The sequence below is a fragment of the Lontra canadensis genome, unplaced genomic scaffold (assembly GCF_010015895.1).
Source record: "Lontra canadensis isolate GAN:19392208 unplaced genomic scaffold, GSC_riverotter_1.0 scaffold151, whole genome shotgun sequence".
In the NCBI taxonomy this organism is placed as follows: Eukaryota; Metazoa; Chordata; class Mammalia; order Carnivora; family Mustelidae; genus Lontra; species Lontra canadensis.
This window is the reverse complement of record NW_022631145.1, coordinates 2,603,939-2,619,996: the sequence shown is the minus strand read 5'-3', so window position 1 is coordinate 2,619,996 and position 16,058 is coordinate 2,603,939. Positions and strand designations below refer to the sequence as shown.

General features: G+C 37.0%; 1 protein-coding gene across 1 annotated transcript; it reads left to right on the top strand.

The window, feature by feature from the left end:
* Positions 1 to 1,136: 1,136 nt before the first annotated feature.
* On the top strand, positions 1,137 to 1,558 carry LOC116859233 (eukaryotic translation initiation factor 1-like). The gene has a single exon (XM_032844355.1). It carries the CDS (start codon positions 1,137 to 1,139, stop codon positions 1,476 to 1,478), a length of 342 nt encoding a protein of 113 aa, XP_032700246.1. The 3' UTR covers positions 1,479 to 1,558.
* Positions 1,559 to 16,058: the final 14,500 nt, after the last annotated feature.

The following is a 16,058-nucleotide window of genomic DNA, read 5'->3' as shown; positions in this document are numbered from 1 at the left end:
TGGAACAGAATAGAGACCTCAGAGATAAACCCACACCTTTAGGGCCAATTAACTTATGAGAAAAAAAGGTAAGAAATAGAAGGGGGAACAGTCTTTTCAGTAAATGGTGTTGGGAAAACTGGAGAGCTTCATGTAAAAAAAAAAAATCATACTATTCCCTAACACCATATACAAAAATAAACTCAAGTTGGATTAAAGTCCTAAATTTGAAACCTGAAACCGTAAAAACCCTAGAAGAGAACATAATAAAGTCTCTGACATCAGCCATAGAAACATTTTTCCAGATATGTCTCTTATAGCAAGGGAAACATAAGTAAGAAGAAACTATCAGGACTACACCAAAATAAAAAAATTTGCAGAACAAAGGAAACCATCAACCTAACAAAAAACCTACTGAAAGGGAGAAGATATTTTCAATTGATACATTCAATAAGGATATTTGGGGTTAATAACCAAAATATAAAAAGAAATTATGTAAGTGAACACCAAAAAAAAAAAATCCCATTAAAAAATGAGCCAAGGGGCGCCTGGGTGGCTCAGTTGTTTAAGCGACTGCCTTCGGCTCAGGTCATGATCCTGGAGTCTCAGGATCAAGTCCCACATCAGGTTCCCTGTTTGGCAGAGAATCTGCTTCTCTAGCTGACCTGTCTCCTCTCATGCTCTCTCTGTCTTATTCTCTCTCTCTCTCTCTCTCTCTCAAATAAATAAATTTAAGAAATCAAATCTTTAAAAAAAATAGGCAGAGGACCTGAATATATATATGCCCAAAGAAGACATACAGATGGCTACAGACACATGAAAAGTTGCTCAACATCGCTAATCAGGGAAGTGCAAATCAAAACCACAATGAGATATCACCTCATACCTATTGGAATGGCTAAAATCAAAAACACAAGAAATACAGAGTGTTGATGAAGATGTGGAGAAAGAAGAACTGTGCATGGTTGGTGGGGATGTAAATTGGTAATGCCACTATGGAAAATAGTATGGAGGTTCCATAAAAAAATTCAAATTAGAGGCCAAGTCACTGAGCCACCGCCTTCCTCTTGAGTCCCCTTGCTTCCTAATGCTCGGTTCTCCCGAAACCCCAAACCCCCACCTTCTTCCACCACTGCCTTCCGCAGGAATTGTATTGTATGTCTGCTATCCAGAGCCTCCACTCTTTCGACCCCTTTGCTGATGCAAGTAAAGGTGATTATCTGCTTCCTGCTGGCACTGGGGATTATTTCCATATAAGAATTCAACAGAGAAATGGCAGGAAGACCCTTACTACTATCCAAGAGATGGATGATGATTATGATAAAAAGAAACCAATGAAGGTGTATAAGAAGAAATTTGCCTGCAATGGTACTATAGTAGAGCATCCAGGATATGGAGAAGTAATTCAGATACAGGGTGACCAGCACAAGAACATATCCCAGTTCCTGGTAGAGACTGGACTGGCTAAGGATGACCAGCTGAAGGTTCATGGGTTTTAAGTGCTTTTGGCTCACCAAAGCTTAAGTGAGGATTTCCTTGCAATGAGTAAAATTTCCCTTCTGTCCCTTGTCACAAGTTTAAAAAACTTCACAGCTTGTATAATGTAGCCTTTTGGGATCTGCTTTTAACTTGGACTAATGTAACTCTTTCATGCAATAAACTGCAAAGAGCAAAAAATGTTAAAAACAGAAATACTGTATGATCCAATAATTCCACTATTGGCTATTTACACAAAGAAACTGAAAACACTAACTAAAAAAGATGTATGCACCCCTATGCATATTGCAGCATTATTTACAATAGCCAAGACATGAAAACAGCCTAAGTGTCCATGCAGAGATGAATGGATAAGGAAAATGTGATATATAATAGAATATTATACAATCATAAAAAGGATGGCTTCATGTCAGTTGCAACAACATTAATAGACCTAGAGGGTACTCTGTTAGGTGAAATAAGTAAGGCTGAGAAAGACAAACACCATATGATGCCATTTATGAAGAATAAGCAAAACAAAAAACAGAATCAAACCTATAAATGCAGAAGACAAGCTGATGGTGGCCAGAGGACAAGAGGGTAGATGGTTGGACAAAATGGATGCAGGGAGAAGGTAATACAGGTCTCCAGTTATAGAATGAGCAAGTCATGGGAATAAAAGGCAGAGCATAAGGGACAGTCAGTGATATTGTAATAGTGATGTAACAGAACAGATGGTAACTACATATGTGGTGAACGTAGCATAATGAATAAACCTGTAAAATCACTAACTTGCAAACCTGAAACTAATGTGACACTGTATTTCAACTCTATTCAAAATAAAAATTTTAAGTGTAAAAAAAAACACCAGCTGACATCACAGAAATACAAAAGAGATTACTATAAAAAATTATATACCAACAAACTGGACAACCTAAAAGAAATTAATAAATTCCTAGTAGTATACAGCCTTCCAAAAAAAATCAGGAGGAAATAGAAAATGTGAACAGATCAATTACTAATATGAATTGCATTGGTGATTTATAAACTACCAAGAAATAAAAGTTTATGACCATAATGATTTACATATGAACTGTACCAAACATTTATTTATTTTTAAAGATTTTATATATTTGATAGAGAGAGAAAGAGAGGACAAGCAGGGGGACCAGCAGGCAGAGGGAGAGGGAGAAACAATCTCCCTGCTGAGCAGAGAGCCCAACATGGGGCTTGATCCTAGGACCCTGGGATCATGACCTGAGCCAAAGGTAGATGCTTAACTGGCTGAGCCACCCAGATGCCCCATTCTACCAAACATTTAAAGAAGACTTAATACACCTATTCTCCTCAAACTACTTCAAAAAATAGAAGAGGAAGGAAAGCTTACATTTTATGAGGCTAGCATTAAACTGATACTAAAAGTAGACAAAGCCACTAGACACATATAAAAACTACAGGACAATATCCCTGATGAACATAGATGCAAAAATCCTTAACAAAATATTAGCAAACCAAATTCAACAGTACATCAAAAGGATCATCCACCACAATCAAACGGGATTTATTCTGGGGATGCAAGCATGGTTCAACATTTGCAAATCAATCAATATCATATACACATCAACAAAATCAAGGATAAAAATCATATAACCTGGCACCTGGGTGGCTCAGTGGGTGAAGCCTCTGCCTTCGGCTCAGGTCATGATCTCAGGGTCCTGGATCGAGTCCCGCATTGGGCTCTCTGCTCGGCAGGGAGCGTGCTTCTTCCTCTCTCTCTCTCTGCCTGCCTCTCTGCCTACTTGTGATCTCTCTCAGTCAAATAAATAAAGTATTTTAAAAAATACTAAAAAAAATCATATAAACATCTCAATAGATGCAGAAAAAGAATCTGATAAAATACAATAACGATGCATGATAAAAAGTCTCGACAAAGTGGATTTAGAGGGAACACACCTCAACATAGTAAAGGCCATATATAAAAAACCCACAGCTAACAACATACTCAATTTCTTCTAAGATCAGGAACAGACAAGGATGTTCACTCTTACCAGTTTTATTTAACATAGTACTGGAAGTGCTAGCCACAGCAATCAGATAAGCCAAAGAAATAAGAGTTATCTGTATTGGTAAAGAGGAAGTTAACTATCACAATTTGCAGATGACATGATACTGTACAAAGAAAACCTTAATAACCCCATAAAAAAGCTTCTAGAGGCACCTGGGTAGTTCAATGGGTTAAGCCTCTGCTTTCATATTACTGAGTTCAGTAATTACAAAATACAAAATTAATACCCAGAAATCAATAACATTTCTATACACTGGTAATGAAATAGCAGAAAGAAAAATTAAGAAAACAATTCCATTTAAAATTGCACCAAAAAAGAATAAACTTAACCAAAAAGTTGAAATACCTGTCTGCTAAAAACTATAAAACACTGATAAAAGGAATAAAAGATGACACAAAGAAATGGAAAGATAGTCCATGCTCATGGATTGTAAGAAACAATATTGTTTAAATGTCCATAATACCAAAAGCAATACAGATATTTAATGCAATCCTTATCAAAACACCAACAGGATTTTTCACAAAATTAAATAATGTTAAAAGCTGTATGGAAGCACAAAGTACCCAAAACAGCCAAAGCAATTTTGAGAAAAAAAACCATGATGGAAGTATCACAATCCCAGATTTCACAATATACTACAAAGCTACAATAATCAAAACACTACAGTATTGGCAGAAGAACAGACACACAGATCAAGAGAGCAGAATTAGAACCCAGAAATAAACCCATATGTTTACAGTCAAGTAATCTACAACAATGGAGAGAAGAATATACAATGGGGAAAAGGCAGTCTCTTCAACTAATAGTGTCGGGAAAACTGGACAAAAATTGCAAAAAAATGTTCACCATCACTAGCCATCAGGGAGATTCAAATCAAAACCCATTGAGATACCACCTTACACCAGTTAGAATAGCCAAAAATAACAAGACAGTAAACAACATGTATTCGAGAGTATGTGGAGAAAGGGGAACCCTCTTACACTGTTGGTGGGAATGCAAATTGGTGCAGCCACTTTGGAAAACAGTGTGGGGATTCCTTAAGAAATTAAAAATAGAGCTTCCCTCTGACCCTGCAATTGCACTACTGGATATTTACCCCAAAGACACAGATGTAGTGAAAAGAAGGGCCATCTGTACCCCAATGTTCATAGCAGCAATGGCCACAGTCGCCAAACTGGAAAGAACCAAGATGTCCTTCAATGGACGAATGGATAAAGAAGATATGGTCCATATATACAATGGAGTATTATGCCTCCATCCAAAAGCATGAATACCCAACTTTTGTAGCAACATGGACGGGACTGGAAGAGATTATGCTGAGTGAAATAAGTCAAGCAGAGAGAGTCAATTATCATATGCTTTCGCTTATTTGTGAAGCATAAGGAATAACACGGAAGACATGGAGAGATGGAAAGAAGTGAGTTGGGGGAAATTGGAGGGGGAGATGAACCATGAGAGACTATGGACTCTGAGAAACAAACTGAGGATTTTGGAGGGGAAGGGGGGTAGGGGGTTGAGTGAGCCTGGTGGTGGGTATTATCAAGGGCACATATTGTATGGAGCACTGGGTGTGGTGCATAAACAATGAATTCTGGAACACTGAAAAGAAACTTTAAAAAAATAATTTTTTTTAAAAAACTACAAAAAACCCCCAAACTGGACCACTTTCTTACACAAATTAAAATGGATTAAAGATGTAAATATGAGATCTGAAACCATAAAGTTCCTATAAGAAAGCAAAGGCAGGAATTTTTTTACATCTTATAGAAACATTTTTCTAGATATGTCTCCTCTGGCAAGAGAAACAAAATGAAAAATTACTGGGACTACACCAAGGTAAAAAGCTTTTGCAATGTGAAGGAAACTACCAACAAAACAAAAAGACAGCTATTGAAGAGGAGAAGATAATTGCAAACAATTGATAAAGGGTTAATATCCAAAGTGTATAAAGAATGTATACAACATCAACACCAAAAAAAACCCCATAGAATCCAATTTAAAAAAAGGTAGAAGCCCTGAATAGACATTTTTCCAAAGACAACATACAGATGGTTAATGGATATATGAAAAGATGCTCAGCATCACTAAACATCAGAGAAATGCAAATCCAAACCACAATGAGATATCACCTCACACCTGTCAGAAAAGCTAAAATCAAAAAGATGAGAAATAGCAAGTGTTCATGAGAATGTGGAGAAAAACCCCTTGTGTTCTGGTGGTGGGAATGTAAACTGGTATAGCAACTGTAGAAAACAGTATGGAGGTTCCTCAAAAAATTAAAAATACAAATTCCATGTGATCCAATAATTTCATTACTGGGTATTTACCCAGTGAAAATAAAAACACTAATTCGAAAAGATATAGGCACCCCATGTTTACTGAAGTATTATTTACAATAGCCAAGATATGGAAGCAATTTAAGTGCCCACAGATATACAAATAGATAAGGAAAATGTGATACATATATAATGAAGGATTACACAGCTATAAAAAAGGATGTGATGACATGAATAAACCTATAAGGTATTATGATACGTGAAATAAGTCCAACTGAGAAAGACAAATACGATATGAGTTCATTCATATGTGAAATCTTAAAGAAAAACAAATGAATAAACAAATAAGCAAAAAGAATCAGACCTATAAATACAGATAACAAACTGATGGTTGCCATAGGGGACGGGACGGTGGGGGGGTAGGCAAAATGGCTGATAGTGAGTGGGCAATATGGGCTTCCAGCTATGGAATGAGTAAGTCACAGGAACAAAAGGACAGCACAAGGAATATAGTCAATGATATTATACTAGTTTGTACAGTGGCATATGGTAGCTACACTTGTGGTGAGCATAGTATTAAGATAGAAATTTATCAAATCACTATGTTGTACACTTGAAGCTAATGTAATATTGTGTATCAACTACATTCAAATAATTTTTAAATTCTGATTAAAAAATACTTTGCCCCTACTCTCCTAGAACTTACATTCTAACGGGAAATAGATTCCATGAGTCAGGAAGTCAGGAAAGCCTTTTCCAATAGGATGATGGCTTGACTAAGATCTTTAGTGAGTAGGTATTGATGAAGTGATGAGAGAAGGCAAGAACATTCTGTGCAAAGGGAATGCATGCAAAATGGCCTTGGGTGAGCATGGGTCATAGTATTAGGCTCCAGAGGTTGGTAGAGACATGTTAAGGACTCTGCTTTCTCCTATAGGAAGCAATGAAATGTTTTATGTGATAGAGGGACAGGATCAGATCTGCATTTCTGGAAGATCTGAAAGATCACTTTAGCTATAATATAATGAAAAACTAGAGGATACATTAGAAGATCAGAATGGGTCATTAAGAGGAAACTGCAGTGGTTCAAACTGTAGATGACGGTTGTTTCATATAGGCTGATGGCAGCAGACTGAGGAAACAAAATACTGGATTCAATATAAGGAAGGGGAAAGAGAAAAATTCATAGATGGCCTGTGGGATAAATTATTGTTGAATCATTTGTGTGGCAATGGATTCAGGTGTTCTACACAACTTAGGAGACAAATCTTTGTGCTGAAAATGGAGACTATTTCCATTGTCATGGGAAAGGACAAAGAACAGGTAAAAGAACAGGTAAACGTGTAAGTTTGGAGGCAGGAAGGTGGATGGATTTCCATCCAATTAATTTTGTTCACCATGAAGAGAGAGGTAAATTTAAGTCTTAAGAATGAAGATGATCGTGGTGAGGTGGCTCATTTAGCTAAGTGAGAAAAGTTTGAAAATATAGCTGAATGTAAGACTAGACAAACTTAGAAAAATTCCTGGCCAATGGGCTTCTGATCCCAAGGGTCAAAGTAAATTCTCCATCAATGAAAGGCCTTCTTGTACCATGCAGAAAACCATCACTCTCTCCATACTTTTGAAAATTTCAACTAGATTTTAGAAGAAACACTGGGGTAAACGGAAATAGGATAACATTTCTCTTTCTCTGCTATACCGAGTCTGGCACCTAGGGAAGCATGGCATACACATGCCAAACATTAAAATATTTATGCTGATTCAGTGCCATGGGGCCACATAAAAGGAAGTTACAAAACATTAGCTTAAAATGAATTTTCCTAGGAGGGCAGTTGAATACTGACAGAAGTAGATGAGACCTGGCAGAAACTCACAGATACCTCCTGAATACTGAAGCGTAAGGTTTGGAGGTGAGGGTGAACTATGGGAATAACTTTTGTTGCTGAATTCAATAGTAATAAAAAACATTCATAGTCAAATCTTAGAAGTCACCCAGTGAAAGCATCAAGGAGGGGACTACAGGCGACCTCATCAGTTATTTGGTACAAGTGCAGCGATATTTGTTAAAGCTTGGGGATCTCAGAAATCATCACATACAGAGAAGAAGAATCTCAACAGGGACGGCATTACTCACAACTCTCCATTTCTCCATCTCTCTGGTTGCCAAAGCTTTGAAATGTCTATTGTCTCGCCCAATGTGCTACCTGTGTTCCACCTGCATGTAAGGCCATGTACTGTCCTCTCAGGGTCAAAGAGGTGATGCAGGAGGAATCCTCCTACCAGGTCAGGGAAAGCCACTTAGAAATGCACAGAGCAATCAATAAAAGTCCAAAACTGACTTAGTGGAGAGAACACATTAAAAGATGCAATGGAAAAGCACAATTTTAAAAGTATTAGTTACAAACCACATAAGTAAAAATTAGAAAGCATCTTCCATTTTAATAATTTTGTAGTATCAAGTTTCCTCAGAAATATTAAAGGAATTGGTAAATCTCTGCCATAAAAATGTTAGCCAAAATAAAACAGAGAGTCATACTAATTAGTCACTAGACAGAAAAACCAAAATATCAACTCCTGAGATGTCCAAAAGACAGGCAATTAAGTCTAATATCTATTTTTAATAATAATTGCTTGTAAACTAGGAATAGAAGATACTACTACAGCATGATAAAGTGTATTTGTCCCTAACAAGGAGCTAACACCATATAAAATACTGAATAGAGAGGCAATCCCACAAAGTTCAGGAATGAGATAAGAATGCCTTCTATCCCTATTTTATTGCAATTTTCTTCCGGAGTATTTATCCAATGTTATACATGAAGGGGGAAAAATGAAGTATAAATACTAGAAAGGAAGAGGAAAATCACTATTTGAAGAAAATATCTCCACAGAAATTTAAGGAAAAACTTGAAAAACGCTTAGAGTAAAAATAAGTCTTGGGGCACCTGTGTGTCTGAACTTCAGCTCAGGTCACGACCCCAGGGTCCTGAGATCAAATCTTGCATTAGGCTCCCCACTCCACAGGGAGTCTTCTTCTCCCACTGCCCCTCCTCCCATTCTTTCTTTCAATCTCTCTCTCTCTTTTAAATAAATAAAATTTAAAAAATAAATCTCAATAAAACATCTGGTTACAAAATAATAATATAAATTGAATACTACTGGGGCACTTGGGTGGCTCAGTGGTTTAAAGCCTCTGCCTTTGGCTCAGGTCATGATCCCAGGGTCCTGGGATTGAGCCCCGCATCATGCTCTCTGCTCAGCGGGGAGCCTGCTTCCCTTCCTCTCTCTTTGCCTGCCTCTCTGCTTAATTGTGATCTCTGTCTGTCAAATAAATAAATAAAATCTTTTAAAAAAATGAATACTACTTCTATAAAACAATAATAATTAGTACACATATAATAGTAAAACAAGATCCTTTAGTAACAACATTGTCTGAGTACCTCCTGTGTCCACAGCCACGCTCCTAAGCAAGCACCCAAAGCATAATTTGTCATGTCAATGCATGTCATAATTTACATGCATTCATTTCCCAGCCATAGAAAATTGATCACAGTTTAGCTTCTGACCCAGAAGCAGCCATGCATAGGGCAACCAGGAGCCCATGGCCTGCCTAAATGAGGTGATCTTTCGTTTTGTTTTTTTTTTTTTTTAAGATTTTATCTCTGATCCAATCAGATCCTCTTCATTGATAAGAACACACTTTGGGACATAATCACTAGAACATCTCAGAGGCTGAGACACAAAACAGAGAGAAGGGAATTAGTATAAGCCAAAAGACAGGAACGGGTTTGATCATGAGAGGAGAAGCAGAGAAGACAATGAGAGGGGGAGAGTAAGATTTAGGCAGAGAAGGCAAGAGGAAGGAGTTGAGTCACCGAAAAGGTGCACCAGGAGAGTTGTTCTGTCATTCTCCCTGGTCACTATTCTTGTTATATTAAGGCCTAACTGGAAAAACTGTGGAAATGTAAAAAATGGAAGTACAAACAAAAGGCATTCTGAATGTAGAATTGTGTCTTTCAACCTAATCTCATCAAACACAGATGCCATTTGCAATAGCAAAACAAAATATTAAAAACCAAGTACAATATCTATCAATGGAAGACAAAGAAAAATAAAAATATTTTAAAGCAAGAAAAATTAAACAAATGGAGAACCACATATCAAAGCAAAAAATTTAATAGTTAATGATGTCAACTGGACAAAAACCAATTTATAAATTTAAAATGCAATTTTAAAAAATCTGAATATAGTTGACACACAATGTTACATTAGTTTCAGGTATACAACTTACTGATTTGACAAGTTTACACATTATGCTATGCTCACCAAGAGTGTCCAAGAGTGTTGCTATGATCTGTCCTCTTACAACACTATTACAGTATCAATGATTATATCCTTTATGTTCCACTTTTAATTCTCATCAGTTACTCATTCCATAACTGGAGACCTGTATCTCCTATTCCTTTGCTCAACCACCCATTCTTCTCTCTGGAAACCATCAGTTTGCCCTCTATATTTATATTTCTGGTTTTATTTTTTGTTTATTTATTATTTTAGGTTAAACTTAGATGTGGAATCATATGGTATTTGTCTTTCTCAATCTGACCTATTTCAGTTAGCATAATACCCGCTAGGTCCACCCATGTTTTTTCAAATGGCACAATCTCATCCTTTTATGACTGTGTAATATTCCATTGTGTATCTATAACACATTTTCTTTATCCATTTGTCTATCAATGAGACACATTGCCTCCATGTCTTGACTATGTAAATAATGCTGCAATAAACATAGGGTTGCATTTATCGTTTTGAGTTAGTGTTTTCATTTTCCCCAGGTAAATATCCAATAAGGGAATTGTTGGATAATATGGTATTTCTATTTTTTAAAAAAAGATTTTATTTATTTAAGAAAGAGAGAGAGAAGGAGAGAGAGTATGCACACAGTGGGGAGGGACAGGGAGAGGAATGAGCAGACTCTATGCTTAGTGAGGAAGAGGACGTGGGGCTTGATCTTATGACCTTGAGATCATAACATGAGCTGAAACCAAATTTGGCCACCCAAAAACTAAGCAACCCCGTTGACCCTCTATTTTTAATTTTTTGAGAAAATTAAATTGAAATACCAATGAGGTATTTAGAATCTTGACAAAACCCTTTTAAATTTCCTCTGTAAAACTCAAACAGATGAGCTCCTTCCAGGAATTTTTATTAAAGAAATACTCAGATGCAAGACATATGTATGAGGAGATTAATCATGGTATACTCTATAATAGTACAATCTGAGAACATCTAGTGCATATAAATAGATTATGGTAGATTCATATTAGGGAAAAGAGCTAAATCATTAAAATGCTACCAAAAAATATTCAGTTACATGTGAATATGTTCATGATATATATTTTTTTAAGATTTTATTTATTTGACAGAGATTACAAGTAGGCAGAGAGGCAGGCAGAGAGAGAAGGAAGCAGGCTCCCCGCTGAGCAGAGAGACCAACGCGGGGCTCGATCCCAGGACCCCAGGACCACGACCCGAGCTGAAGGCAGAGGCTTCTACCCACTGAGCCACCCAGGCGCCCCATATTTTAAATGAAAATTAAAGAGGTCTATATAATTAAGCACACATTTAAAAAAAAACTATCTACCTTAATGAATAGATATCACACTTAAATTGGTAATCTAAAGCATTGAGACTAGTAATGAGATTGTAGGTATTTTTTATTTTATAATTTGCATATTTTGAACTTTCTAAAATGTCTCCAGTGAAAATGTATTTTTATAATAAAACAATAAATGCTATTATGCTATAAAAAAGATAAATCAGTCACAAGGGCCTGAAACAGAGCAAGGCAAATAGTACATCCTAATATAGTAGAATGAATGAATAAGTGGCCAAATAAGAAAAAAAAAAGACATTTGTGTTGATACACAGTGAAGTTTATTCTACCAATAAAATAACATCTAAAATAACAATAATTTACCAGTAACATGAATGCAAGAACAGTCAGTTAAGTTAAATAAAATAAAAATCTCAGCAATAAATTCAAATACATAAAATAATTTACTATGTGATACATGTGAAATTAGCAGTGAAAATAGTCATTGAAGGGTGCCTGGGTGGCTCAGTGGATTAAGCCGCTGCCTTCAGCTCAGGTCATGATCTCAGGATCCTGGGATCGAGTCCCGCATCAGGCTCTCTGCTCAGCAGGGAGCCTGCTTCCCTCTCTCTCTCTGCCTGCCTTTCTGCCTCCTTGTGATCTCTGTCTGGCAAATAAATAAATAAATAAATAAGAAAAGAAAAGAAAAGAAAAGAAAAGAAAATAGTCATTGAAGAAGGAGGCCACTACTCCATAAGTTGTTTTCAGACAACTAGTTAAAACTGGGGGTGAGGGGATTAAAAAAAAGAACTCTACATCCCATGTCATAAAGCATCTGAAATAAATTTAGCAAGAAAAGACAGATAAGGGGGCATCACGTTACCTGATTTCAAGCTTTACTACAAAGCTGTGATCACAAAGACAGCATGGTACCGGCATAAAAACAGACACATAGACCAGTGGAACAGAGTAGAGAGCCCAGATATGGACCCTCAACTCTATGGTCAGTTAATCTTCGAGAAAACAGGAAAAAATATACAGTGGAAAAAAGACATTCTCTTCAATAAATGGTGCTGGGAAAACTGGGCAGCTACATGTAGAAGAATGAAACTCGACCATTCTCTTACACCGTACACAAAGATAAAACTCAAAATGGATAAAAGACCTCAACGTGAGACAGGAATCCATCAGAATCCTAGAGGAGAACATAGGCAGTAACCTCTTCGATATCAGCCACAGCAACTTCTTTCAAGATATGTCTCCAAAGGCAAAGGAAACAAAAGCCAAAATAAACTTTTGGGACTTCATCAAGATCAAAAGCTTCTGCACAGCAAAGGAAACAGTCAAGAAAACAAAGAGGCAACCCACGGAATGGGAGAAGATATTTGCAAATGACAGTACAGACAAAAGGTTGATATCCAGGATCTATAAAGAACTCCTCAATCTCAACACACACAAAACAGATAATCATATCAAGAAATGGGCAGAAGATATGAACAGACACTTCTCCAACGAAGACATACAAATGGCTATCAGACACATGAAAAAATGTTCATCATCACTAGCCATCAGGGAGATTCAAATTAAAACCACATTGAGATATCACCTTACACCAGTTAGAATGGCCAAAATTAGCAAGACAGGAAACAACATGTGTTGGAGGGGATGTGGAGAAACGGGAACCCTCTTACACTGTTGGTGGGAATGCAAGTTGGGGCAGCCTCTTTGGAGAACAGTGTGGAGATTCCTCAAGAAATTAAAAATAGAACTTCCCTATGACCCTGCAATTGCACTACTGGGTACTTACCCCAAAGATACAGATGTAGTGAAAAGAAGGGCCATCTGTACCCCAATGTTTATAGCAGCAATGGCCACGGTTGCCAAACTGTGGAAAGAACCAAGATGCCCTTCAATGGACGAATGGATAAGGAAGATATGGTCCATATACACTATGGAGTATTATGCCTCCATCAGAAAGGATGAATACCCAACTTTTGTAGCAACATGGACGGGACTGGAAGAGATTATGCTGAGTGAAATAAGTCAAGCAGAGAGAGTCAATTATCATATGGTTTCACTTATTTGTGGAACATAACAAATAGCATGGAGGACATGGGGAGTTAGGAGAAGGGAGTTGGGGGAAATTGGAAGGGGAGGTGAACAATGAGAGACTATGGAGTCTGAAAAACAATTTGAAGGGTTTGAAGAGGTGGGGGGGTGGGAGGTTGGGGGAACCAGGTGGTGGGTATTAGAGAGGGCACGGATTGCATGGAGCACTGGGTGTGGTACAAAAACAATGAATACTGTTATGCTGAAAATAAATTTAAAAAATGATTAAAAAAAAAGAAAAGACAGATAAGGAACGTTTTTAACAGTTTTAACCACCTTAATGCATACTGGTTTAATTTTTTTGGAAAAAAAATACTATTTATAAAAATTGGTTATTGGTTTTAGGACATGAATAAACAACACACTAGAGAAATACAGGTAGATAGTAATATTATTAAATGTAACTAAACCAAAGGAACATAAATTGTAACAATGATACTTAATTTGTGCCTCTGAAAGATTTTTTAAAAATAGTAATGCTATTATTTGGGTGAATCATTTGTGGGATTAAAACGCTATATTTTTCTGGCGATTGGTCTGTGTGTACCAAAGCTTTAAGTGTGACCTAATGATTCAAGTTCTAGGACTTTGAAAGAATCAAAGATTTAAACCAAGATTTATGTAGAAGTATGTTCATTACAGTGTTACTTGTAATACCAAAATACTGAAAACAGCATAATGAACATATAAATTCATCTAATAAATTATTTATATGATATACACTACTTTAAGATCACATTTTTGAAGAGAATTAAATAGAGTAAAAAGTTCAGAATGGCTAAAGTCAAAAACAGAAGAAATAACAAATGTTGGCAAGAAGGTGTGGAGAAAAAAGAACCCTAATGCACTGTTGGTGGGAATTCAATTTCATGCAGCCATGGTGGAAAATAGTATGGAGGTTCCTTGAAAATTTAAAAACAGAATTACCATAAGATCTGGTAATACCACTACTGGGTGTTAATCCAAAGAAAATGAAAACATTAATTCAAAAAAGATATGGAAGCGGCCCAAGTGTCCAACAGCAGATGAATGGATAAAAAAGAGACAGTATATGATCTCACTCATATGTGGAGTTTAAGAAAGAAAATAAATGAACACATGGGAAAGGGGAAAAGAAGAAAAGAGAGAGGGAAACAAACCATCAGAGACTATTAATGACAGAGAACAAGTTGAGGGTTGATGGAGAGAGATGGGTGGGGTATGGGCTAGATGGGTGATGGGGATTAAAGAAGACAGTTGTGATGAGCCCTGGGTGTTGTATGTAAGTGATGAATCACTAAATTCTAATCCAGAAACCAATATTGTATGTTAACGAACTAAAATTTAAATTAAAAAAAAAAGATAAGATGGGGTGCCTTGGTGGCTCAATCTGTTAAGCTTCCAACTCTTTGTTTTGGCACAGGTCATGATCTCAAGGTCATGAGATTAAGCCCCATATCGAACTCCATGCTCAGTGCATGGAGTCTGCTTGAGACTCTCTCTGCCTCTGTCTGGAGTGCCTGGGTGGCTCAGTCAGTTAAGCACATGGCTCTTGATTTAGGCTCCGGTAATGATCTCAGGATCCTGGGATTGAGCCCCACGTAGGGTTCTTCATTGGGCAGGGAGTCTGCTTAGGGATTTCTCTCCCTCTCCCTCTGCCCCTCTCTCCATTTGTTTGTTCTCTCTCTCCCCCGCTCCCTCCCTCAAAAAATAAATATTTAAAAAAAGACTCTCTCTCCCTCTGCCCCACTCCCCGTGCACTCTCTCTCTTTAAAATAAATAAGTAAATCTCTGTAAAGAAGAGACATGGTATTTATTTATAATGGAATATTACTCAGGGATTAAAAAAAAGAATGAAATCTTGCCATTTGCAGTACCATGGATGGGCCTAGAAGGTATTGTTCTAAGTGAAACAAGTCAGAGAAGACAAACGTCATATTATTTCACTCATAAGCAGAATTTAAAAAAACAAAACAAATGAGCAAAGAAAAAAGAGATAAACAAAAGACCAGACTCTTAAATACAGAGAACAAACTGGTGGTTGCTAGAAGGGAAGTGGGTGGGGAGACAGGTGAAACAGATAAAGTGCATTAAGAGTACACTTACAGGAATTAAGACTACAATGAAAAGCACCAAGAAGTATATAGAATTATTTAATCATTATATTGTACACTTAAAACTAATGTAACACTGTGTTAATTGTATTCAAATTTTAAAAAATAAAATTTTTAAAAATTAAAAAATAAATGGAGTGTAAGGACCTATTTAGCCAGAGCGCTTCCATCCGTTAAACAATAACTTTGTTGTTTAACCCTTTAACTGTCCCTGCTCCCCTCCCCCCAGGTGACTTACTTAAAAACAAGTCCCAGAAACCAGCCCCAGGTAACAAAGACCAAATACAAGGGTGGGTCAGGCCAGGTGGAGAGATCCGATCAGTGGGGGTGCATACTGTCTCCCTAGCTACAAGGAGTATGGGTCCCACCCTCTGTGCACCTTTTGGGCGCCAATTCTGACCAAGGTGATAGGATAATTCAAATATCTACTAGGTAAATTATAATTCAATTGGTCACTTATGTA